The sequence below is a fragment of the Hoplias malabaricus genome, chromosome 6, assembly GCF_029633855.1.
Source record: "Hoplias malabaricus isolate fHopMal1 chromosome 6, fHopMal1.hap1, whole genome shotgun sequence".
Classification (NCBI taxonomy): Eukaryota; Metazoa; Chordata; class Actinopteri; order Characiformes; family Erythrinidae; genus Hoplias; species Hoplias malabaricus.
In genome coordinates this window covers 8,301,758-8,329,639 of record NC_089805.1, presented here as the reverse complement: position 1 = coordinate 8,329,639, position 27,882 = coordinate 8,301,758, and the positions used below count along the sequence as shown (strand labels likewise).

General features: G+C 37.1%; 1 protein-coding gene across 4 annotated transcripts; it reads right to left on the bottom strand.

The window, feature by feature from the left end:
* Positions 1 to 142: 142 nt before the first annotated feature.
* On the bottom strand, positions 143 to 27,134 carry lmx1al (LIM homeobox transcription factor 1, alpha-like). 4 transcript variants are annotated; one of them, XM_066674301.1, is made up of 9 exons: positions 26,994 to 27,134; positions 24,298 to 24,383; positions 23,579 to 23,762; positions 5,410 to 5,642; positions 4,884 to 5,047; positions 4,721 to 4,798; positions 4,280 to 4,397; positions 3,621 to 3,776; positions 143 to 3,522 (listed from the first exon to the last, which is right to left on the bottom strand). In XM_066674301.1, the coding sequence occupies exons 1-9, from the start codon at positions 27,035 to 27,037 to the stop codon at positions 3,365 to 3,367; spliced, it is 1,221 nt and encodes a 406-aa protein (XP_066530398.1). In that variant the 5' UTR covers positions 27,038 to 27,134; the 3' UTR covers positions 143 to 3,364. The 4 variants fall into 4 exon arrangements, with proteins under 4 accessions (XP_066530398.1, XP_066530399.1, XP_066530400.1 ...); XM_066674302.1 differs by lacking the exon at positions 26,994 to 27,134 and adding an exon at positions 25,072 to 25,134; XM_066674303.1 differs by lacking the exon at positions 26,994 to 27,134 and adding an exon at positions 24,945 to 25,068.
* Between the last annotated feature and the right edge of the window lie 748 nt (positions 27,135 to 27,882).

Genomic DNA, 27,882 nt, shown 5'->3' with positions numbered 1-27,882 from the left:
TTAGCAGCTGCTCGGTTAGTCTTATAGAGGTAGTTTGCTGAAGGCTTTAGATGAGAGATGTCGAAGTTGATATATCACACCTCAGTTTTCTTTCCTGTTCAAGCTGTTAGACATGACATTTAATCCATTTTTGAATCAGGAAAAATATTTATTCTAATCTGATGAGAATGTGGAGTGGTTTTCCTCATGAGTCTCGTCTCCCTTGTGGTTTGACTGTATAATATTAAACTAAGGAATGTGTGCGGTCTCTCCCTCTTATGTCCTGCTGCCTGCTGGCAGAAGAACAAAAAAAAATGAGGGCCTATGGAGGGTCAGAATCCCTTTGACCACTGAGTGGGAGGACAGGGCTGTGAGGCATAAACTTTTAACCACAGTTATTATTACAACAAAAGGGTAGCCAAACGTGAAGTTGAACTGGGCAGTGTATTTTCCATTTTTTTTTCCTGATGACAATCCAAAAGCCTAATATCGAAGATGTAGGCCCACTAATCAAGAAGATATGGTTATAACAACAGCTAAAATTAGCAATTATATTGTAAATGTGAAAACACAATACACAGAAACACAATATTCACTCAAAAATAATCACAGAAAAATTAATGTAAAAATTGTGCCTTAAATCTTCTCCCTTTTAGCAAACTTTCTATAAATGTTATTACACAATGAATTACCCTGACAGTGTCCAAATAAACAAGTGATCCAAAACCATCTGATGTGTAAATATTCTAATATTCTGCTGCACAGTTACTTGGCTCGATCTGATTTGTCAGTACAGACATTTGCAGATCAAGATCATAGAGTCAACACTGTTAAAACGATAAGTGCTCTGTACATTCTTCAATTTTAAATAAGAAACGTCTCACATATACAGTATAACATGCTGAAACATAAATATTCCAATACTGAAGTTCTGCCACACAGGAGAAACTACAAAATATTCCACAGTATCATACTGAGTAACAGGGAGATTGTAGTGGTAATTGTAACAACAGTAACAATACAAACACACTAAGCGTATCACATCTGAGCACAATAACATTTCGCATCAACTTGCCAAGTGCTGCCCTCCTCCTGAAAAACAGAGGTGCCGTTTGGTCAACACTTGTAGTAAAGATTAAAGCAGATGCTATAAGAGTGTACCTCTACCCTGTAACCCGCGAGGCTCTCAAAGCAACCCTGTTAGCTATGTTAGACCCTGATGAGATCCCTACCATTAACTAAACCTCTTTCCAGCATTTGGCAATTTAAGACTTCCCTAAATTTGGGCTGATGTCAAGATAGTGGAAGTCTTTTGGCACACATTAAAGAATTCCACCTAAGTCGGACTTAGCTAATGATCTAGTTCAAATGTCATTTCCTCCAGATGTAGGAGAATAACAGAGGTAAAGTTTCTAAAAATGTCTCAAACCCTGCTCTGATTTGTAATTTTAGCTACAATATCCTGTAGGATTTATTTAATGATATGTATTTGTAATTAATCAGTAATGAATCAAACATAAGTCTTTAGGCCTGTTTCACCATCTTAGGTTTAACTTAATATTTAAAATAAATCTCAGGAAAGATTCCTAGTGAAGCAGGTTTGATTAATTGGTCAATAATCCAGAAAGAGTTTATAATGGACTGAAATAACTCATCTCTGCAATCATCTCACACTCTTCCCTAGGTTCAACTAACTAATCCAGCTCAAACAGAGCTTCAAATCTTTCAAGTAAGACTCTGAATATTACTGGAAGAGCCTTAAAGCAATGTGTAAGTGTGGTTGTAAAAAAAGCAAAATTCTTATTTAGGATTTCTTTGCTTTGTTTCTGGCCTTTTATTTCACATATATTTAAGAGCATCTTCTCATTCCTATTTGATAGACTTCACTAATGTGGATGTTGGTATTGTAACTAATCAAAATAACTTTTATTCTGATTCACACATAATTTTGTTTGGGCCAGTTTAAGTAAACAGTACTCCAGTATCTAAATTTTGAGACAAGCCAACCGAGTGGTGCCTACTACTTACTCATCTCTGTCTTGCTGACCTTTATATCTGAAAGGAGCTGTGTTAACGTCTCTGGTATGTATTACTATGCCTTGCTCTCTGAACCCTACAAAACTCCCTAAGTTAATGAAACACTGCTATAAAATACCTCATAACAAACTTGTAAGTTCCGTTAAATTAGGCATTGAAAGGAAAACACTAAATTACATTTAATCTGAGATAATTTACTAGATTTAGCTATGCAGGTTTCTCACTAGCATTATAACACAAATTTAAGTGAAAAAAGTAGAACACTAAGATACTGATACAGGCCAAAAAACTGGTCTTAAAAAGTGAATACTAAATTAAAATGTGGGTGTACTTTGAAGATAATTCCTATGCTATAATGTTTATTATAAACACTTTATTGTAGGGCATGTTTCATAAGGCTGTATGACTTCTACATAGCCCTTCTTTGCAACTGACCTACATATGCCAATCTTTATTTTACGCAACATATTTCAAGTGACAAATTTTTCCCTGACATTTCTTATCACGACACATTCACTGGATCTTGTATCTCAGGGAATGTCAGTGAAATTATTATTACAAAACGACACTGCTTTATCAAATGTGAGATTTTTAGAGGCCCTTATGTAAAAACTGAATTAAATTTCACTATTTATACGAAAAGTATGACTCAACATAATGTCAGAGAAAATTGATCTTCCTTTGATCTGAAATTTGACAAAATCAGCCTTTATCTGAGCCTCTTAAAAATGTCTATATAGGTTTATGTACAGGATGTTTTCATTACGTTGACTTCATGCCTTTTGAATATTGCCATACACTAATGTGTTACTGGGTTATTTACGATATTCATATACAGTCAGTCCTTTGTAAATGATAGACTTGAAAATGAATTACATCTAGCTTTTTTTTTTTTTTTTTTCTTTTTTTTTTTACAATTTTAAATATTCACTTTTAAGCTGTTTAGTCAGCAACATGGACAAACAGTGAGGTAATACTTTAGAGATAAGCTGCCTCCATTTATTTATAGTGTGCCTATGACTGTTACAAAAATCTATGTACATGTCTTCATGTTGATATCGTGCACAACCTATACTGATTACCCATGAGGGTAATATTATTCCTGGTGCCTCCAACCTTTCTTCCTAGTCAAATCCTAGTTTGTGGAATTTGCTGATTGCTGCCTAAATCTTATTTAAACTTATTCCTTCTGGATCGTTATTGGGACAGCTCAAATTTGATAGTGTTTTGTAGGTTCCTTCAAGCTTGATGGGGCAAAAGTTGGGTTTCCAGCAAGACTTTGTCTGCATGCTGCCTTTTTTCCATGGTGATGGTGCTGGACTTAGTCTGGGTCAGAGGTGAAGAAGGGTCATGAGGTGAAGTAGGAGTTTTGCATTGAATAGAGGCGGTCAATTGGATTTCCCACGCGTCCTGCCACGACCCCTCCCTCAGCCGTCGCCAAGAGACAATCTCCAAGGTGACCAAGGCTCCCATCGCTGTCCAAGTCATGAAAAACTGTTTCTGTGTCTGGGAGAGTGAGGATGAAAAATGTAAACAAAGCTTGAAAATCAGACAAAGCTCAGAGCTGTCAGAGATTCTGCTGCTCTGTGTTTCTTTTATCTTACCATAGGGATGCATCTGCTCAGGGCCTAGCTGAGGGGGTGTTAGGCCATGCCGGAACTGCTCAGCCCCGTATATGTTTGGGTCCAGAGCCAAGAGCTGCTGCCGTGACATAGAAGAATAGGAGAGCATGCCGTCTAATCCATGAGTGCTGGAACCATCTGTGAAGAGAGAGAGAATGTTAAGCCACAACATCTTTCAAATGTTTTGTTTCTGTCAATACATTTGTATTTACAGCCAAACCATTTTCCTCCTTTTTGCAACTATAATTAGACATAGTAGCTAAAAAAATGTTGTTGTTTTTTTCAGTGAGCCTTTACATACTGGATGAGGCCTATTTTTGGGTTTGTGTATTGGGTTTGAAACTTATATCTGCAGGGAAGCAGATCTTCAAGCATATGGCTGGTGAACACAGATTAATATATTTCTGTCAATCTACTGTTTTCTGCAAAAGAGACCACCCCTTATATATTTAATCAATTAATCAAAACAGCCCTTAAATACAAACATTAAATTTTCAGGCAATACAAATGAGATGACAGTAAATACACACTTTATAATTTTGAATGTAACGTACAATGCACAGTACTCTATATTTCGGACTATTTAACTAACTATCCCTATAACTTGTTTCCCTGTGATGTTTACCTATTCAACCTCTTACCCTCACTGTCATCGTTGCTCTGTCGGCCCCCTCTGCTCGGCCCCCTCCTGCTCCCTCCGATCTGCTCTTGCTCTTGCTGCTGCTGCTGCTGTTGCTGCCTGCGAGCAATCTTCTTCATCTGATCACACACAAAGACAGCCATTCAAATCAAACACACCAATCTCCAACCCCAACTGTAGTAAAACTAAACTGGGTATTGTTGTAGTGTATTTAAGCCTTTTATGACAACATATTGTAACAAGCCTCAGTTGCCATAACTTTACAAAGTGAAATTGACTAAATCAACTTTTTTTATGAATGATACTTCCAGGGATAAATCTTTACAGATGTTCATGCAGGCTTATATCAGCTGTCATGAAAGGCCTATTTAGGTGCCATGTAGTCTTTTACTCAAAAAGGTAACTGTGGTTTACTTTGCAACAAACATAGATGTAGGTTTACCTTAGCTCTCTGGTTTTGAAACCAGACCTGCACAACCCGTACCGTTAACCCAGTCTCAGCTGCCAGTGTCTCTCGCACCTACAGGGCACAAACATTCATCTCTCAAATTCATGAGTATCTTTGTGCAGGTTTGCTATGCTTTCTGATTGTCTTTGTTACTCACCTTTCGGCAAGGTTTAGAGGAAACTTCGAAAGAAGCCTTGAACGCTCTGCGCTGCTGTGTTGTTAGGATAGTGCGTGGTCGCTTCGACCTTTTGTGCTCTTTACTGTCATCCCCAGCCTTTCCTCCAACAGAGCCAGTGCCACCTTCCTCATCCTCACTTTTAACTGTAAGGCCAGGAGAAGAAAAATCAGTTTTAATAGTTCATTCTGTGCATTTACAAAGTAGTGTCATAAAATATTGTCATAAACCTGGAGGTATTTTTCATTCCCTTAAAGATGCCTATTCCCAACATGGAAAGAGATAAAACATGTTCTCCTTCATTTCTGGCCACAAAACCTTACTGAAATAGCCTCTAAAAATTATTTTATTTTATCTTATGTTATTGAAATTGAAACATATATCAACATGTCTGACTATCTAATTTGTAATGTCTGAATATCAGTTCACCTCAGGTCATGCTTAATGAGTTCATTTAAAGTTTTCAGCACACCTGAGCATGTTTTCTCAGAAGTCTCTTCTCTGTTACCTGACTCTGTGGGGGCGGGGCTGATAGCGGCAAGCATCTCCCTCTCTTTCTCGTAGTCACCTCTGCACAGCAGCTGGCCTTCCTTCAGCACGAACTCATCACCTCTCTGCAGCCGGCGCTCACACTCACAACAGCTGAAGCATCCCAGGTGATACACCTGTCCCAGCACTCGCATGATCAGCTCTGAGCGACCAATCACCTGTAGACACGCACTGCATTTACGCACAAACAATCTAACACACACACACACACACACACACACACAAACAAGCCAAAAAAGGTTAGAGATCCCAGAATGAAAAACTGTGTATGCATTTTTATGTATCTGAGGAAACGATATGTAGCAGTAAGCATTTATTAAAAAAAAACAACATTAGAATAAATATCATTTAGCTTAAAAAATTATTGGCCTCTATTCAAGGAATTCAGTGTTTACAGTTACCATCCAAAACCCTGTTTATCTTCATTAAATTAATTCAAGTGCGGCTGATAGAAATTAAATAGGAATCAGGAATCAAATGATCAAATTATAAAATAAAAGAAGCAGTGCCACATTAAAAACATACTACCAATTATTTTTATTGAACATTATACATACATGTATTATTAATACGCAATACTTCCATTGCGCAGGAGCAACCAGGCATATAAACCCATCTTGTAATATTTCTGCAGTTTTGTTAGTTAGGCACTGGGGGGCAGCACTTGACAATAGACTGACCGACTAAGGTGACAATAACGTATTTATTAATTAAACACAATGGTGTGCAGCTCCAACACATAATACAGTAATGATCTTAAATAATAAAAGCCCAAGGGGTGCCTTACCCATGTTGCTTTCTCTGTGGCTATAAAGCCATGATCATCAGTAACTCAGTAATTATTCACAGCCATGAATGACACCCTATAGATATTCCCCTTTTAATGAGGTCTCTCCCCAAAATCAGTTCTTTTTAAAGGCACAGTGATTTCGCTTTTAAATTCTTCATAAATCCCCCATTCTTTTCCTGTCCCTGCCCTCCCTCCCTTGTTGGTATTTTCTGCCAGAATTCCCCGTCCTCCCTCTCTCCCTCCCTTTCTCGCTGCACAGCTCAGCTCAGTGAAACTAATAAAGACAGGATTAATTAGATTGTTGTTTAAACAGTGCGATGCCTAGACAGACGCTATAAACTCATAACCAGGGATTGAGGATACCATGGGGTTAATCTCTCCTCACTCTTTTTCACACACTCAAATAAACATGGCATACTCACTTACGCACAGACACACACAGAGGACCAGACTCTTGAGTATTGACAGGTACCTGCGGCTGTGTTGATATGGGGTCCCGTCATAATTCTGAAGGTTTGTGTTTGTGCATGAATTAATTTTCAACATCGATACATATAAACACCCATTAAAACAAGAGGCCAACTGATTCAAAGATGTAGAATATTTCTGTGTTCAGAAAATATAACACACAATTATTGGAAAATGTACATAAACTGAAAAAAAAACCTTGTTAATTTGTTTATGAGGGAATAATTTTAAACTAGAATGGGAACATTTGCTAATACCGCTTAATTCATAACAAAAATGTCCATTTCTAGATAAAAAGCCAGGGCAGTTTAAGAATATCCCTGGTATTTCCAGGGTGTTGCTTGAAGCTGTATAGGTTCATATCATGTTTCAAGTAGATGCCAGATGCACGTGAGTCGGCTGCTATTGAATTACAGGTGGTTTGCAAGAATGATCCTGTTTATTACAATAGTCTGAGTGACTGCTAGGTACCAGATAGATGCTAGGGTCTTGTTAATTGTTGCAATGGTATTCCAACTGTTTCCTTCAACATTGTTAAGCATTGTTAGGTAGTTTATATGTAACTGCATTGACCTATTAGGTGGTTGCTAGAAGGTTTACTATGTTTTACATAGTAGTAAAACAGGGTGGTTGGGCTGATGCTTGAATTATTTCAGGTGGTTGCTCTATTATCCCAGGTGTTTGCTAAAGTAATACTAGGTGGCTACTGCAGTAAATATTTTCATATTACAAGAGGAAATAGGAGAAAAGTAATTTGACTTGCCTGGCCATCTTAAAAAGTACTATTTCACTATTTCAATAAGAAACCTAAGAGAGAGTGAATGTGTGTGGGTGGATGAGAGAATGATATAGATGCCACCCAAAAAGGCAGTAATGTGAGCAAGCAACATGAAATAAAGAACAGAGAAAGTACAATTTTTTTTCAGCAAAATAAGACCTAGAGCAAAGGGAAGCAAGAGTGTGTGCATATGCTTGTGAGTGTGTTGCAGAACTCTTGCTGAGAGAGAAGAAGGTGTTATTCTCCAAATCCGGTAAAGGGAGAGGCAGCCAGGTCCACGCATAAAGGCATCTAATCTGCACGGATGTGATGATCCTGTCCGAAACGCAGCTGCTACAGCTAATCTGTCTCAATCCATCTGCCAAACCCGCCAAATTACACCAACCTCCACTTAACAAACCCATACCAAAGGCCCCAGGCCCTCAGTGTTACCCGGAGCAACAGATCCTCAAACCTTCACCAAAGTAAACAAGACACACAATACATGTCATGTGTTAATCGTTATCCCGTCACTGGCCAATCAGCATTGATATCACAGAACATGCAAATAAGCCTCTGTCAGTTATTAAGGATGTAACAAACGGTATTGAAACCCATCACATTTTATTGTACTGTATTGTATTGTATTATATTACTGTATCATGACCTGAATGTAAGCCTGGAGCTATTGACCATTAGACCAGGAAAATATATAATATTCTTAAACCAAAAACCGAAAAGAGACGTGGACAAATGTATCAGATATATATTTTGAAATCCCGACCAATCACATATTTCTGTGTTTCATGTTGTCCTTCAAAGGATCTTTAAAAAGGAACTATTAATACAGAACTGTCACAAATCAAGGGACCATCTGAAAACATAAATCAGTGATTCTTAATCCTGCAAAGCACAGACAGACCTCTCAAAATAGACATTTCATGTGGTGGATATATTACAGTTACACCCCTTTTAAGAGCAATAAACTCTTAACAAAGTTATTCATGCAAAGGAATTGAATATACATCATGTTAAAATATATTAAATAAATAAAACAAAAATAAAATAAATCCACTCTTTTAAACTATCCACACAGCAAATCTGCAAGAGTTCAACAGACACTACCACAACTGAACTCTTTAACCAATAACAGTGTTGATTTACCACTAATAATTTACCACTAATAGTGTTGATTTAACACAGATGAATTTACTCTGCACACAATGACTCCAGAATGGAGAGAGTAGAGAAAAGCCGAGAACAGAACACAGAACAAAATAAAATTTGGTGACGTATGTAAACAAACATGTCAGTAAACACTATGGGCAACATTAAGACAAAACAAATTCCTGAGGTAATGTCCATATATTGTACGAAAAACCAATAACAATTTTTGTGACAGGCCTAATTACAGCACTCCTCTCAGCAACTCACCAATTCCACACATACACTCATCTTTAAATACATCTTAGGTTACACCACATAAATAGTTGTGTTGTTAGGCTTTTTGGAAGGTAGTAATATAACTATAATAATGTGGGTTTTTTACAGTATTATACAGCCATTAATTGACAAAGAGTAAACTTCATATTTCAATGCAGTATTTATCACAATGGCTTAAAATATTGCAATGTGACTTTCACCAAATATCATTAAACCCTCAAAACCAAATGAGCAAAAAAGCATCAGAAAGAATGGCAATGAATCAAACTACAGGCTGGGTGATAATTGCTGAAATGAAAAATGCATTAGACATTGCTGCCCTGAAGATATGTTCATGATGACAAAAACCATGGTTACAGGCACAAAGAAATTTTGCCTGATGCATTTCCTTTCTTGCTGTGACGGAAAAGGTGCCCGTGGGAGAACATATCATTTGAGCTGTCAAGCAGTCACATAGCGCATAAACTGCAATCATACAGCACTCTAACTGCATTCATAAAACACTTAGTAGTACTGCATGCAGTTGAATTCACAAAAATATAATCATACAATAGCACACATAATAAAGCTGTGTTCATATATAGAACTGTGCAAATGTCAGACTTTTCTAATTTCCTGTACAAAAATTCATCAAGTACAAATTATTAATTTTAAGCTTATTTCGTTTTGTTCTTAAAACATGTCTGTTATAGCTGTTAATTTTTTTATCTTTGAATTCCCTTGACTCATTAATGACTTCTTGACTGCCACACATTCTTTTAGACCTCTATATTTGTCTTTGCAAAATAGAAAGATGGACAGAAATATGTTTTTGAGGGGGAAGTTTTGGTGCTCTCCCAGACCTTGCATGGATTTTAGAGGGTCTAATTTCTCAGTAGCTTTGTTTTAATCTTCCCTTCCTTAAGCTAACAGGTCTAAAACAATCTCATGATACGTGTCCACAATGTGTCATTTAAAGTGATAAAATTTGTGAATTTGGCTAGTAAACAACACTCAGTCAGCATTCATATACCAGATTACTTATGTTAAATTGTGCAGCAGATTATTCTCAGAGCAAATTCACATAGCAGTTGCATGAGGATAAATCAGGGAGAAAAGTAGTACACATCCACCATGCCATAGTTATGAGGTCTCTGTGTTCAAACATTTACCAGAACATTGATCAGCCAGGAGTAAAGGGGTTAACTGTGATCATGACCTTCTTGGGGGGAAAAAGGCAGTGGAGCTCACCTTTCCAAGCAGTTGGTGGATATACTGTCACTCTGCTGAAGCTTAACATAAATTTGAGATGATTTTTTCTGAATCATGATGTGGGTGGACATATATGTATGGCGCATCTTCAAGCAGATGACTGTTTCTGTACTGGCAGAAATATTACAGGACTTTTTGTGCTGGTGCAATTGTGTATGCATTAGGAGTCAATACGTAAATCATGCAAGTAAATATAATTGCAAGGTTTGTGTGTGAGCACATATGTGTGTGTGTGTGTGTGTGTGTGTGTGTGTGTGTGTGCGCGCGTGTGTGTGAGCGTGTGTGAGCGGATATTGCTGTGAAGCAAGGTGGCTCAGAGCCAGGGTTCAGTAATCACATCATCTCCTTTTATTAAATCTCACTGCACTGCTTCTGCGTTATTAAAATCTCCCAGCATTCCCCGCAACGCTCGCCTGCTACTCGCCTCCAACACACACACACACACACACACACACACACACACACACACAGAGAGAAACACAAATATCTACAAAGATAATATGCAAACACCAACAGGTAGGTGATAAATGTATATATGAGCCCACTCACAGTCAAATAAGAGATCACTGAGGGATGAATGGATGTGTTCGGGACTGACATAAATCTATTTGTTTCTAAAAAAAAATAAATGTTCAGGAAAGCCATTATGAATAAATACCAATTGTGCACCCATTAAGGGGCTGTTATAAACAATCGATGACATCTAAACCACTTTATCTTATTATTTTGGTTGAATTACATGAAATATGGGCTAAGAATAAGAGCAAACCAACAGTAAGGTGTGCTAACATTCAGGAACTGAACACCTGTCAGTAACAGTTCTGTGACTCTAGAGCTCTAAACGATATGTAATTGTGACTTATATAACGAATATTGCTACTGTGATTATTTCAAAGTGTCCAAACCTGTTATTTTGTTGAGGAAAACTGGAATATCAATTTTTTTCTTGAATGCTGGACACAGTGTGCTAGAGTGCTATTAGATGTGGGTTTGTTACAATACACACAATAAAAAATGTGTTTGGTCTCTTCTGATATTGTCATTGTCCAAAATAAATCATGTATCTCCATTTTTGTCGATTTTTAGTTTACTACATCATTTGAACTGTCCTTTACAGTGAATGGACCAATAGAAATGCTCCAAAATTACTCAGCATAAAATCCTTTCACATTGACTTCCACTAAAAGGCTTTTTCCTTCTCCTATAAAGCTGAGAAGTTGTGGAGATACATGCTATTCATTGGATAGTGCTGATATATTTAATTTGGTTCTTGATAAGTATTAGTGTACAGTACATTGTAATGTGCAATCATACACACATATCACAATATACTATATTAATCTCACTGTATACAGTACCGTCTGAAGAGAGAACTGTGTGTCCAAGTGTTTTTCCTTGTGGTTGTCATCATTTTACTAAAATCTTAGGTGCATTTCAAGTTAATTTGTGAAACAATTTGTGAGAACACTATTTATGAACTACAGCTCAGCAGTCAATGCAGTCATACCACCAAAATTGATCATGATCCACACATTCTGACTCTGAACTACATTCTGAATTTGGGCTAAGATTTTTCTAACAGAATCATTGTTTTGGGCACCATTACATCCAGCACAAGAGCCACAGTCACAGAAACCCTCAGAGCTCTACACTCTCTTCAAGTGCAACTTGAAGATCCATACGGATCCCTATAACATCAAATTTGCAAACAGTACTGTACTACAACCATTCAATGATCACTGGAGGTGAGGAGACAGCACTGGAAAGGGAGATCTGGTCGCATGTTTTCCATACAATACATTTTTCTTTAAATACCAACAAGACTAAGGAAATGACTGTTTATCCAAGGAGAAAAACAGACCACACACCACTACACATAGGTGCGATGGCGGTGGATGAGGTGAGTACCTTCTAATTTCTCAACATTCATATAACCAGTTTTGGCAAGTCAACTAAAATTCTTAGAAGCTTCTGCAAAGCTACCATCAAGAGCATGCACACCAGAGGATCACAGTCTGCTCTGCACAGGACTGAAAATGTTCCCCAGAATAGGATGAACACTGCCAGAAGGAACAATTTTCCATCCCTGGGGAGCATTCACAAAACAAGGGTAATCAAAAGAGCATACAACATCACCAAGGACACAGCTCACCACAACATATGGTCTCTTCATGATCAAGTAACAACTTTTATGATGTGGGCCATTAGACTTGTGAACAATCACAACTAAATTTTTGGCTGCTGATCTTTGAACTTCAAAATGTGCACATTATGCAGATGACACTTTACTGCAGATTTTTTTACAAGAATGTTTTAAAGTCTTTCTGCAGTTGTCAACCAATAAGCAAGTACATTACTTTTATTAAAACTTTTTCCAATGCATTACACTGTTCAAGCTGAATACATCCTAACTCACATTTACATAGTGTACCCTTTTTCTTGTAGTTTTAGCTTATTTCCTGCTTCCATTTTATATTTATATACTGTATATTTCAGAATCAGAATCAGAAATACTTTATTGATCCCAGGGGGAAATTGCAATTATTACAGTAGCAACCAGTTGTAAAAGAATAAACACTCTAATAAAAAATTTAACACAAAAGGAAATTTACAATATGTACACATCTATAATAATAAATACAGATATACTGTATACAGCAGTAAGAGTATTTTAGAGCAGTAAGAGTAAGTTTATTTGTTCTTTTCTTAGCAGGAATGGAAAATAATGCAGAATATGACTTTCATTCATTCAGTGTAACTGAATGTTTACTGTGCATACAACAATAAAACCCTTGAATCTTGATTTGTTTTGTTCTTTTAATAAATACAGAGTAGGATGTCAAAGTTACTGTCCACAGTGAACACTGACATCAGCTATAGATGTGGCAGACATAGATTAGATTAAAGCACTGAGGCAGAGACACCAACCGAAAGTAGCACAGTAAAATATGTATAAGAACTTTTGGCTGCCCATTCTGTATGCTGCCGATTGAACAGATCTCTTATGTTAAGTCATCTTTCTATAGTTGGCTTCAAGACTATATTAAGAAGAGGTCTATATTCATCAATTTAGCAGCAATCTTAGGTTCAGGCAAACATCATATCAGTGCAGGAGTGTTAGCTTGCTTGTTGCATGTGTTTATTATTATTGAAATACTGCTAAAGCAGCAGGTAGTGTCGCAGTCACACAGCTTCAGGGACCTGGAGGTTGTGACTTCAAGTCCCACTCCAGGTGACTGTCTGTGAGGAGTTTGGTGTGTTCTCCTCGTGTCTGTGTGGGTTTCCTCTGGGTGCTCCGGTCTCCTCCCACGGTCCAAAACCACACGTTGGTAGGTGGATTGGCAACTCAAAAGTGTCGATAGGCGTGAATGTGTGAGTGAGTGACTGTGTGTGTGTGTGTGGCCCTGTGAAGGACTGGCGCCCCCTCCAGGGTGTATTCCTGCCTTGCGCCCAACGATTCCAGGTAGGCTCAGGACCCACCACGACCCTGAACTGGATAAGCGGTTACAGATAATGTATGAATGAATGAATAAATGAATGTATGTATTTCCTGTCATTCGTTTCAGTGGAACAATTTGTTTACCACAACACAGAAGAAAATAGGCAATTTTTGAAAAAATGCCATTCATTCTGACCCTGAATAAAAGCAGACAGCAACTACAGGATGATTCATGGCAGGTCTATAGTTACAAGCTTGAGAAAGCATTTCTTTTTATCATAATTATGTAAAAACTGTGCAATATTATTCAGCTGTTCTGATAAGTGGAGATTTTCTTGACATGACAACCACTACTGTGGACTGTGGGACAGTGGCTGAACAGTGGATATGAAATATCTGATAACTGACACTATAATCTGTGCAAGGTTTGCACAAGCTGAATCACCTCTGCATGGTTGTTTATGTAGCATGTGGGATATTCCGAGGTGTATAGATTAAATATGACAATGTGTGGAGGTGTGTGTCTGTTCGAGGTGAGAGTAAACCTGTATGTGTGTGTGTGTGTTGTATGTGTGTGTGTTTGGATAAAACAGCTAATCCCCAAGCCACCAGAACGCAATATCCTGTCAGCCAGATTCTCATTTCCTGTGTCTCTGTGCCGGAGCGAGAGAGAAAAAAAGAAAGAGGAGGGGGGACACGTTGCCCCAGAAACAGAAGATACAGCAGCCCTGTTTGAGAATTTCTATGGCGTTCTCCCTATCTCTCTCCCTCTCTCTGGCCTGCCCCCTCCCTTTCTCGATTTCTCCTTTTATTATCTCAGATTTAATAAAGCAGAGGCGAGCAGCTTGTTCTGCCATGAAACATTTATTAGCCGCCTGTAATGAAATTGTTGTGGGGGAGCTGAGATGATGAGAACTCATCACACATTATGCAAAAACAGTGGCAATATCACAAGAGGAGACACCTCAGAGTCATCTGCCTCAGCATGGTTACCTCCGCTTTCTTTTTTATCCTCTCCTTTTCCACAGTCTCTTTTGACCTGTCTGCTCTGCTCCCTGAACTCCCTTTCATTCATCCATCTGTCCTTTCTCTCTTCCTATTCCAATGTCTGTGATTCTCTTTGGCACACAGTGAATAGACAAAGAGTGAAACCTGCTTTGGTCTTTTACCCGAGATGGCAAAGTTAGTCTTTATTCTAAACACCTTAAAAGTTCTGTTGTAGTTTTTAGGGATGGTCCGACTACATTAGCAAAGCTGCACTGTACATAGTTACTGAAGTTTGGCTGTTTTCACTGCATTTATCTTGCAAGACTGTCATTCCCTAACATGGCCAAGAAATGCTTACTTTAACAAAACACTGATATATGACATATATGCAATGTGTCACTGAACCATGTACCACAAACAGATATGTACACTGAAAAATATGCTCTCACTTAAAAGTTATTACATGTTATACAACAGATTATTTTATTTTTTGTGAATGTTTAAAATAGGTTAGGTTTAGCTATAATACATCCAGGCCTCTAGGTCTCCGCATTACATTGGTTTGTGAAGAAAAATCACTGGAGACAATGATTGTTTGCTCATTTAAAGGCAACATAGATGATTCTGAAGAACTGCTGTTCTCACAGAAAAACAAACTCTCACTCGTGTTTGTGTTCTATCAGAAGTTTCACATCTTTGAAGTTGGAATGATATGATTGTTGATGTGGTTGAAGTTTAACATCTTTGTCATCTTTTCACTGATTAATGTACCACAGAACCTCATTTGTAACTTGAGCTGTTTAGTTTTGTCGCACTTTTGGTGTGTCTGCCGTCCGGACACCTCCAGATGCTGTTCCTTGGCCGTGGCTCAGCCAATGACACACGGAGAGACCATAAGGTACTTTCCCATTTTGCAGGCTAGGGCTGTGTATAAACACCAAACTTTTCCCAGCAAGCAAACAGACCAGAGAGTTAGTGAATGGTGACGAACCATTCACTGAATTTTATAAAAAATGTATTGGATTGAAATCTCAAACATTGCCTTTAATCTACAATAAGTGTGCTCCAAAATCGAGATCCCAGTATAAGCGGGATATATTCCGGTCCTACATGTCATTGAACACTAACCCATATCAGAATGATCCTTCAGATACAGACAAGACCAACAGCATGTACTCTGACCATTTACAAGAACACTGCCAGTACCAGTTCTTTATTTTTTGTTTTTGTTTTGCTTAGTTTTTCCTGACCTAAATACATTTATACAGGAATTCCTGCAGATAAAACCACCAGAGTTAAAAGTGCAACCCAAACAGTCTTAAATGAAAGGCCAGTAAAATATATAACACCATTATACTGTACAATATTCTATTCTTTAACTGTTAATCTACGTGAAACTAACGCTTGTGTACTATGTGTACTAATGTCTAGTAATCACAAAATAGCCTTTCGTTGTATAAATAACAAACCTTCATACGTCTGTGCTAACACTGAGCCACCATCAAACAACTGATATGAGCAGTGACTGGGGCTGAGGCTGCTGAAACTGTAACTTTATAGAAGACCATATATTCCATCATTCATGATGAACTATTTACACAATGTAAAAGCCAGTTGGTGTTTTCAAGTGGTGCTAAAAATGGGGAAAAATGTTTGACAGAAATTGTTTTAAAATGTCCATTTTCTAAAATGGCATTCATGTTACTAAAACAGTTATGGGTGCAGATATGGTAGAAATAAGAAGAGTACATCCAAAATCATTGCACTTCCGCAATCTGAAAGAAACTAGAATCACTTTCCTGAAAGCCTTACTGATTTGAGCTACTCTAAACACAAAATGCTAAACTCTCTACCACATTACAGTGTCCTCAGGTCTATGACTCCTTTGGGAACCTCACCTCTGAACTCATAACAGCCTGCTAGAGTGCCCTTATTGCTTCACTGTCAGAGGGCCCTCCAGAACCCTGAACCATAAATTGATATTTTATATTAACTCACACCAGTGGCAGTTTTAAGTCCGGTCACTAACAACTACAGCAGCCTGAACACGGCACAATGAGATCAAAGTTTGCACTGATTGCCAAATGCTGTTGGTGTCCATTAACACAAGAAGCCGTTCAGTTAGAGCCAGCCCTCTATCCTCAGCACAGTGAGGAGACATGTCTGAGAGCCTAATTAGCATTGTTCCCATAATCATGGCAGCCCCCTCCTGCCTCCTCCAGACGCAAAGCCACAGAACAGGGAGATGATTAAGAGAAAACGGGCGATAAACGGAGGGATAAACTGATTGGTGTCATCACTGCTATCAATCTCAACAAGCGGGCAATGAGGTTTGGTACAGAGAAATATTATTAGAAACCAGACAGTGATAAATGAGGTAATGGAGGGAGGCAAAGGAGACAGGGTAAGAGAGAAATAGAGAGAAAGTGAGATGGTGCCCATAAACTACAGACGGAATAAGACAAAGAAAATAAAAATACTTGTCTTTCGTCCATTTATTATTTTCTCTTTTACCAAAAATAATTATTTAAAATTTCTTTAGATGTTCAAAGGGGCTATTTATTTGGCATCATGGCCAAATAAAGACATTTATAAAAGTGTGCAGCACTGTGTGTTAATGATCTCACAATGATTTGATCAAAATATTACTGCTCAAATTTCAGAGGATATAGACAGGATAATTCATTAATTTCAGAATTATTTTCAAGCAATACATCACAAATAATTCAGTCATTTAGATCATTCAGTCCTACAGAGTGATTTCATGTGAAATATGCTGGTCCAAATGTTATTCTGAAGGATCGTTCAAAGTGATAATATAGGAACCAGACATTAAAGACAATACATTACATTAAATAATTATAAATATTCTGCCTGAAGACTGGGAAACATTTTACAATAGTTCTGAGAAGTGCACTCATCTTGGATAGTTACATAGTTGAAAGCAAACAAAAAACAATAACAAACAAAAAAAATGTATTCATTCTTTCATTCATCGTCTGTAACCACTTATCCAGTTCAGGGTCCAGGCTGGTCCAGGGCCTACCCAGAAGGTTGTGGGAGGAAACCAGCACATCTGGAGGAAACCCACACAGACACGGGGGGAAAAAACACCAAACTCCTCAGACGGTCATCCGAGGTAGGGCTCAGCCCACAACCCCAGGATCTGCTGCTTCACTGTGCTGCCCATACATCCACGGATCAGCCTTAACTCTATGACCTTTTTCTACACTCACTATTGGTTTACTCAGCTGCACTGGCCATGCAGAAGCACTTTGTAATTCTAAAATTACAGACTGTGTTGTGCTGGTACGAGTGGATCAGAAAAAGCAGTTACTTCAGACTTTGTTCACTGGACACAGAATGTATTTGGCTGAATATTTTTGGTTGGTGGGATAATTTCGGTCCAGCAGTGACTCTGAGGGGTTTAAAAACTCCAGCAGCACTACTTTGTCTGATCCACTTGTGCCAGCTCAACACACACTAACACACCACCACCACGTCAGTGTCACTCCAGTGCTAAGGATGATCTACCACCCAAATAATACCTGCTCTTTGTTAGTATTGAGTATGGAAGTGTGAAGAGGGTAAATAACATATCGAAGATGGACTACCGTCTGTTATTGTAGAACTACAGGGCGCACCTGTATGCTCACTGAAGCTGATAGAGTTTAAAAAGAATGAGTTTAGAAAGGATTTGATCATGATACTACAGCTGATATGCAAATCATTTAAACACCACATTTCATTGAAAATATCAAAGTGAATTGTTTTGGAACGATAGTTGCAAAATTTTAAATTTGGGTTTGTCTGACCAAAGGACACTTTTCCATTTAACCTCAGTCCATCCTAAATGAGCTTAGTCCACCCGAAATAGCTGCATATGTGGATGCAAGGATAAACTGTGTTCACAGACATTGGATTTGGGAAGCATGCTGTAATTTACACTATAGAATTATGTCTGTTTTTAATGCAGGGGCTAAAGATAACAGCCAGCCAATATTGGTTTTGAGCCTTGTTATATGCATAGACATTTTACTTGATTTGAAATACTGACTTTGTAAAATAGTGAAATATACATAATTCAAATGTTGAAACTGATAAATAAAAATTTTAAATACACAAGTTTCAAAAAGTTTGTAATACACACACAGACACATACACAAATACAAGCAAAAGAACAAAAAAGACACAAGATTCATCAGTGGCTATGTAGGACAGTAAAAAATGCCCATATTTGTGTTTAGATAACGGAAATTAAAAATAGCATGCCAGTAGATGTAATAAAACAAAGTCAGTTTGTACAGCACTGCAATTTATATCTTGCTAATCATCTGTAAGGCCTCATTTTGATGATACTGTTATGTTCTTCTGTCTGGGGACTAAAGTTCTCAGCTCCAGAAGGAGCTGATCTGTTTTGGTTTTGGTGTCCCTGTCCCGCTGAGTGATCTATTAAACCAGGAGTATCCTAAATATGTGCTCCCTGCATGGAGGACACTGGTGCTGTGGGGGCTATGGAGGGAGCCCCTCGCTAGATTCATTTTGAGCCTGGGTCCCAGGCGCCATGCCCTGGGGCTGCCTGTCTTTATTGGTGTGGGACTGGCTGCTGCAGGCAGGGCCAGCTAACTGGTTGCCTGCTGCATACTGAGAAGTCCAACAGCCATGCGAAGACGGAGTGTGTTTGTCTGGCTCTGTGATCCTGGCGGTCAGTTTGTGGGTATGTGCTAAATGTGTGTGGGTGTTGCTGTAACACTTGTCAAAGAAAGACTTGATAAGAAATTTGTGAGATTGCTGAGAGAGAATGATGCATGGCAAAGAAATGTAACATTTTTAAGGAATATTATAGTGCTCCTTAAACCAACGTCACTCTGCAATAATTAGCTTATGGATGATATGGAATATCTCGATCACTTCCAACTATTGTAATGAATGTATTTTTAGACACAGATGCTACTACATAACTAAACAGCTAATAATGCTGAAATTGGGACAACATATACCTGGTTGTTTTTTCCAGAAACATCTTCATCAATTAAGAAAGCATAATGATATCACAACTAGCGCCGTTCACATTAATATCGATATAATTTTAAAATGATAAATAAATCAAAATTACGATTACAGCAATATTCTGGCTTGTTTACGTAATGACTTCATGAAGTTACTCATAATGCAGCATACGTTAATTAAATTAGATTGTTCCAAAATGGAGAGTGACTTCAGTCATATGGAGGTGGGTTGGTTACAAAATATTAAATAAACCACCGTAATATGTAAGATATGAAAGAAGTCTGTATCAACAATAGGGGGATACGCAACAAATCTGTTTCTTCAAATCCAGCAGAATCACCCAGTTCAGAATGTGTAAAGTCAAAAAATAAAACCTAATTTTCAGCACTTTAGATCAGTCTTAGGCTTTTAGGCTTATTTTTTATATTATTTATTTTTAATAAACTCAGAAGCTTGGTAAATTACTGCTGTTTACAAAATAACCAAATGTTTACAAATTTCTTTTGATTCTACTGTATATTTATAACTGTTACATTTATGCAAAAATAAAACATGTTTTATTTTGTTGCAACAATATGGTCTTGAAATTAATAAAATATTTTTCAGTTTTTGTCATAACGTCAAAAAAGTTATCGCAAAAATACCCTGAAATATTGTGATATTATTTCAGGGCCATATCACACACTCCAAAAATATTTCCTACTACTTTAGTTTAAAGAAAAAACAACAATGAGCATATCACCAATTACAAATGGCAAAACAGGCTAGGGTTAAACATAAAAATGTCTTAAGTTGAATTCTGTACTTTTTATTATCAGAAATTTCTTGGCAGTCCTTTAATGGGGCAAGCACCTGCTGTGTGTTATGGGAGTGGGGGAAGGGGAGGGTTGAGTGGTGCTGGGTGCCGATGGACAGACGGCAGCGAACACAAGGAGCTTTTGTTGCTTGTCCACTCAAGGTCACCATGATAGGAGTGTGCCAAGTCTCCTCTGCAGATACATACCATGGCACTCAACTTATAGCAGACATCACTACCATAACTAACAAAGTTTGTATAGCTTTTAAAGCAGATTTTTTAAAAAGTGTTTCAGTGCCAACCTTTTCTGATTCTCAGCAACTTCATCCATAATACAAACCATTAATTGTCTGTCTACTGCCTTCTTAGCTGGATACAACTACTGGGATTTTGTCCATACATTCATTCATGCATTCTATAACTGCTTCATTTTGTTGCTATGTTTATATATTCCGTTGTTTATATGTACCAACATACATCATTTTGAATACGTTTGACAGTAAAAAAGATTTGTCAATAAAAATTCTCTTAAATCTCTTAAAAATTACCTAGAATATCCTCTTATGTTTACCTTCAGGTATATCACTTTGATTCAGATTACACTGGTTTCATAGCAGCATATTTTAGAAAAGGTTTTCTCTGACTAGTCCTTACCCAAATCTAATATTAAGCACAGGAAACAATAGGGCATGTTACCGTTCTGCCGATGTTAAAATTATGAGCTGAATCTTTGTTACACAAGTCTTTAGCAAAAAAGTTCATATAATATTGCTACATTTTCAGGCTTACAGGCATGAATGTCAGCTTTATGGCCATATCAATACATAAGTACAGAATACCACTGGCCTGTAGTTCCTTCGGTGCCAACGTTTTGTAGTGGCACAAGTCTGAATCAGCAATCTGACCTCTCAAAGTCCACTAGTACCAGACAACATTACGGTTTTGTTGCTGCTAAACTGCAATTTCAGAAGTTCCGCTATCATTTAGAGAACTATTGGTATGGTTTGCGCTGGACATTTAACCCTAAAGTCACCTTAAATGCTAAGATGCTTTGAGTAAAGAATCAGCATAAGACTAATCCAGTAGTTTGAAAAAGGCTAAGGTTAACTACATGCTAAACTTAACTCACATTTTTTATTTTTAATCTTAAGAACTCTAAAGGCTAAGCAAGAAAATGACCTCCAAATGTAAATCAGATTCTGTAATCATTTAATTACTGTAAAGATATCTAGAGCAGACAATTAAAAGTGATTGTCTTTATTCCAAACAAGAAGACATTGTATGAATATATTGTATGAAGGTACAATATTTTTCATAAATCTGAGGCCACATTTATTACTGCCAGTCAAACATCCATTACTTACAAAAATATTTTTAGCATCAATAAACAACCTAAAACCATAATTGTATAGATTATTAAACAAAATCCTCATCAACTACAATAAAATTTGTTCCTTTCAGTATTTAATGTTTTAAAGCAGTTTCCAAGAGAATTTAAGAATGTGTTTTAGCTGGTTTTAAAAATATGCAGGAATATTTTACCTTACCTTCCCACCTCACCTACTACTTATAATCTAAGTAATCTCAGACACATTTAGTGATTAAGATCGTGGCTCTGAGGGAGGCAGTTCATATTGATGAAGAGTAGTCTTCTCACAGTGAAAGGATGGACAGAAAACGCTGTGGAATTTTTTCCCCTCTAAGCAATAGCAACATCTCCTGAAAAATGCATACCTTAAATGCATGCTGTATTTAATTATTGTTTTTACTGTAAATTAAACAATGAAGTGGTGACTTTTACAGTTTAATATACAGTGACAACTCCATACTACCTTTGAGCAGTGTACTGCATCCAGTCATAATCTAGTCCGCTCTACAATAATTGCTAATTTACCCTGATCCAGACATTATTGTGGACATTGGGGCGTATGGAATACAGACAAAACAAACAGATGTTTTGAAACAGAGCATGAGAAGAATCATTTTTGCCAACCTCCCTTTCTCATTTTCTACTCCCTCCATCTCCTCCCTTCTCCATTCCTTGCAAGTCTGCTCCAGGTGTCAGTGTTGAAGGGAGTGCTCCTGCTCGCAGGCGTCTGACACTTTTCACACAAGTGATAACAGCCTGCCATATTGTCTTTCAGCTGTCTGGAACCTTCTGATGTCACTGCTGGTTCACGGACTGGCCTAGTCTCACACTGATCAGGACCTGAACATATCTAACTAGGGGTCCTCGAGATCAGAGATCTCCAGCTCAGACCATACAAGTTTCTCTGCTCAAACTCACCTGAAATTGTGAACGGCAGAGTTCGCTCTATAGATGCATATGAACAAAGATGCCATATACACCTCATTAAATCAGTTTATGAATGTACAATGAAAAGAAATGCACAAATGTTCATCACATTTGTTAACTGTGTGATAAAAGCAAGTTAAATAATAGTCAAAATTGGACTGATGTCATTTTTATGAAACCTTGTGTATGTTTGAATCAAGTAAATACAAGACAAGTTTTTGCAGTACATAAAGTTAAACAATATCAAGCACTGATCTCCTACTTTAGTATCACAGCCTACATATATCGTAAATAATGGCTAGGTCTGTAATCTACAGCTAACTTTTCTATAAGAAATAGAGGAAGATTTTTTTTTTTTTTTTGCTGTTTAATCATGCACTACAAGTGTTATCTCCGTATCAGTATTTTTAGGGATTTATGAAACATTGTCTAGCCCTGTTAAACAAAAGGAAATCATCTCCCTAAATAGTGCACTCCCTATTTGCAAATATTGCAACACCTGAGCATTGTAGCTACCAGTGAGCAATATTTTTTTTATCAATGCTATCCAAAGAAAAAAATGTATCTCTGAGAGTGACTTTAAAGAAACAAAGATCCTTCTTAACTTTCAATAGAAGTCAAAGTAAAAAGACTGTATTCTGAGTAATTTTGGAGAATTTCTGTCGGTCCACTCACCATGAGATTTTCAGACAATGTGAACAGCTACAGGACAGACACTTTTAAAATGACGTATTAAACTAAAAAATCAACATAAATGGGGATACATGTTTTTCTGTGGCAATATATGCAAGAATGTTATCAACTACTCTTATTTCAGTATAGAATATGACAGGTTTGGGGTGGCCCTGGAGTTTTGAAATGTAGAGAATGTGCTGGAATGTCCTGTCTTACTTCTCATAATCGTGTTTGCAGTAGAGCAGGCGGTCTCGGCAGTAGCACGTCCCGCTGAGTGTGCTCAGGCACACGGCACACTTCACACACGTCTCATGCCAGGACTGTTCATTTACACGCAGCAGGAACCGGTCAGCGATGGGAGACTCACAGCCGGCACACACTTCACCACTGCCAACATGATCTGAGAAAATAAACACATAAAGGTTTAATTTTATAAAATGTCTTGTCATGCATCACATGTATTACATATAAGTATCAATGAGTAATACTTTTACACAAAAAAGACCAAAGGCATCTTAACGTTCAATGTAAGTGAAAGTAAAAAAAAAATACTTTATTCAAAGATATTTTGAATAATTCTACTTGTTACTATATATATGTATTTGATAACACATGGAGCTGGAGCTGTTGTAAAGTCGGGGCCATTTTATTGCCTTTAGTAACTGTGTCTTTGGTTTCATAAATTCTCATCAATAAAACCAAAACAAAACCCTTTCATAAGGCAAAATCTGTGCTTCTGGTTTGAAAGATTTTCAGCGTATCTTAAATCTTCTACAAAAATGAATGATCTGAGATTTTGTTGATTGTACTACAACATGATGAGATTTGGACATGATTTGTACATGACAGTATAACTGAAGCTGCACATGTAAAAATGTGACCGTATAACAAGAGTCATCTCTGTGTTTGGTGTTCTGGATCTTTTGTGTTCTCACCAAAAGGAGTGGTAGTAGGAGCCTGCTGAAGACATGACTGGTTTTCCTCTGTTTTCATACCGTTCCTGCCTCTCTCTGAGTGCTGGCTGAATAAAACAGAAGCAACACCACTTCACATTTAACAAAGCGCATGTCTGTAAAGGCATATGAAAACTCATCAAGGATTGTTTTGCAAAATAAAATATACCACGTTCAAAAATACTTGTCTTATTTCCATGATGTGCAATAAATGTGCAAGGAATGTCAGTGCTGCCAGTTGTACTCCCTCAGACAGAAAAATAAAATATATTTTTCAGTAAGTTATAAAGTTACTTCAGTTGTAAAACTTTTCCAAAAGACGTTATTTCTAAAATTACAAGTGCAATAGTAAATACTGAATTTTGGAATCAAGGTGGGTTTGGGTTGTTGTTGCCTTCATGGGCAGTGAGACTAATGATAAAATAATAGACGTACACCTCCCATAAACAAAATCAGCACATTCAAAATAAAATAATATATCTACATGTCCCCAATCTTTTAAACAGAGGTTACTACATAAAAGGATTAAACCTCGATATTTAGGCTATCACTTTGGACATGTGATATAAAAAACGTAATTAAGCTGAAAACATTTAGACATAAATGTATCAGTATAAACATAGTTTTACAAGGTATATTTAATCAGATATGTTCCTCATACGAAATCCACTTGAGTGTATCCTGAGAGAAATTTCACAGCGCGCGCGGAAAACCGTTGAAATTTGAAATTTTAAAAACATCCTTCGAAGCGCTTACCCTCCGACTGACTGTGTAATTCACTCTCATGCGCACTTTAACCAGTTGACCGTTAAAAATTCCACCGCTCTTTAGTATTCTTTTACTACCTATATTCCGACGGATTCGGGTGCTCCTGGGTTCTGATTGGCTGATACGATCCCGCTGCCTACAATTTGATTGGCTAGAGGTTCACTATCACTCGATGAGGATGTACGCGCCAATCCAAGCACCAGAGTTGAGACCAGTCTGAAAACGGGTGGGAAACCAAATAAAGTAAGTATTCCAAATGGGCTCCTCATGTAATAAAGGCGTTGATAGTAAACATTTTTTTTTATTTTGCTTGCTGCAACAACACTAATAATAATAATAATAATAATAATAATAATAATAATAAGAAGAAGAAGAACAAACAAACTATATTTCTAAACTATAGCATTTATCTGCGGGAGTGCGCTGTAACAAGAGTGAGTGTTTAAAAATGACACCTTAATAATAATAATAATAATAATAATAATAATAATAATAATAATAATAAATCAAGAATATTAAACATCGTCATTATTATTTGCAAAATGTTTTCTTTATAATATTGCAACAACCTTTTGTATCTTTATAAAGCATCTAAGCACCCCGTAAAATACATTATTATTATTATTATTATTATTATTATTAAATAATATATATATTTTTAAAAAAGCAAAATGCAGTTTTACGATATTTATTTCGTTAATTATATTTCCCTGTCTCTTTTTAAAAAATGTTCTTAACCTACAGGTTAAAGGTAGCCTACGTTTATTTTTAACAATCCGTTTAGAAACGAAAATACATTAATCATTAATAATAATAATAATAATAATAATAATAATAATGAGTTTAAAATGAACTGAAATATACAGTTTCCAATAAACAATAAGTAAAAGTAAAAAAAAACTATTATATATGATATTTCGTGTTTCGGTGATTTACCGGAAAGCGCTGTTTAAGCAACAGTGGATCAACTCCAGTTCGGCGTCAAATATGGAATTACACGAAATAGCCGATTACTGCCTTGATTATGAAAACAAAAGCCAGTCTGAAAACATTTCATTTTTTAAATATATAAACTTTCAGATTTTTGTCCCTAAAGGTCGAACTGGAATTTCGATTCTATATTGTTTCCCCGTTACGTTCTGCTAACTGGTTATTTAATTTGAAAGCGGAATACTAAACGTGCAATACGTGTCCGCATATGTAATAATTCTGTTTTTAAAATATAAATGTAATCTTCAACGTGTCGCTGATTTTATCTCATAATTTTTCGTTGTTGTTCAGAATGATCGTAAAATTATCAAATGATCTTACTTTTTGAAACTCTCAGCTACAAATAAAAATTATATATCAGTTGACTTTCAGATTGACTAACAAAGATAAATATACTGCTGACGTAATCATGTTTTCCCCACAAATGCTAAAGAAAAAAAATTAACATAACAATGTACACGCCCAGTATCAAACCGATGTGAACCCCTACCTGTAGTTTCTTCTAAAATCAAGGGTGCTCATCAAGAATCAGACTTTACTGCACCAACAGCCTTTGCCCTTTTAGAACTGCTTTACAACAGATGTAGAAACAAAATTTGGATCTGATGATTAGATTGAATTCTGCCACAATAGCATCAAGTATTTATGTTCTGTGATTCGATCTGGATCAGAAATGGTACTCAAACTCATCCTAGAGGTATAGGATGAAGCAGCATCACTCCAGTTCCACTACACCACAGCCCAGGGCTGAGACTGACCCCAATGGGCATAGTGACATTTCTATTGGAACACAGCCAGCATTTCTACAGAGAATGCACAACAGGTGCACCTTAAAGTAGCTTTTGGACATGTAGTGCAAGAAAAGCACTTTATGGCAAACTGCACTGACATGTTATGTGCTAAAAGGCATTCCCACTTACCTCACGGTGAAACACGCTCCTCCTGAGATTTCTGTAGGTAACATGAAAACCCTCAGAGTGATTTAATCCCAGACTGGACACAGGACCTAGCACACATCACCTGACCTGTTCAGCTGTAAGCTCCAGTGGTTTGGGGTTGACTGAAGGTGCCTGAGCTAAGAGAGACAGGACTGACTGAGGAGAGGACTGAAGAGCAGACACACAAAGCCTGAGAGGGAGGGGAAGAGAGGGAGGAGGAAGAAAAGGAGGAGGAGGAAGGGGGATAGAAAGAAATTTGGTCCTCTCTTTCACTCTCATTCTATATTTTCTTTCTCCTGTTTGATAGCGACTTATAAAATGCTTTGCGTACACTTTATTATTCATTGTAATTTTTGTGGCAAGCTCTTTTAAAAATAATTAGGATGTTCTGGAGAAGTTCATAATATCCAGTGCCAAATGTAAGCTAGAAGGGTGTAAAGCCCTGTGGAAAATTGGGACTGCATTTTCTGGAGTGACACAGATTCATTCAAATCCTTTGCCATGACTCAGGATGGAGTAAATATCTGGCCTCAGTGGAAGAATTGAAATGATATCCTCAACACAATCCTCACAGGCTCCAACATAGTTTAAAGCCTTCATTGAAGAGTAAAGACGGTTACCGCACCAGAGGTGCGAGAGCTGCCTGTTAATATACATGATTTTAAAAGAAACATTGGATGAACATAGTTGTATGTTATATTTCTGAAGAAAAAGATCTGCATTCCAGACCAGACAAATGAGCATGAAACTCAAGCATAGATACTGTTCTCATCCTTTGATTTGCAGTACAAATTATTTGAACAAATAACAATGTTTTCTAAGGAGGATTTGTATTTGTGTTGTATTTATTATTTTATACTTATATCCCATT

What these genes read in the sequence shown, in the direction of transcription:
- lmx1al (XM_066674301.1), bottom strand. Translation starts at nt 27,037, where the DNA reads ATGTTACCTACAGAAATCTCAGGAGGAGCGTGTTTCACCGTGAG. An exon ending in CCTCTAAACCTTGCCGAAAG is followed by an intron (nt 4,799 to 4,883) that starts GTGAGTAACAAA and finishes TGTGCCCTGTAG; the next exon opens with GTGCGAGAGACACTGGCAGC. An exon ending in GAGCAACGATGACAGTGAGG is followed by an intron (nt 3,777 to 4,279) that starts GTAAGAGGTTGA and finishes CTCTCTTCACAG; the next exon opens with ATGGTTCCAGCACTCATGGA.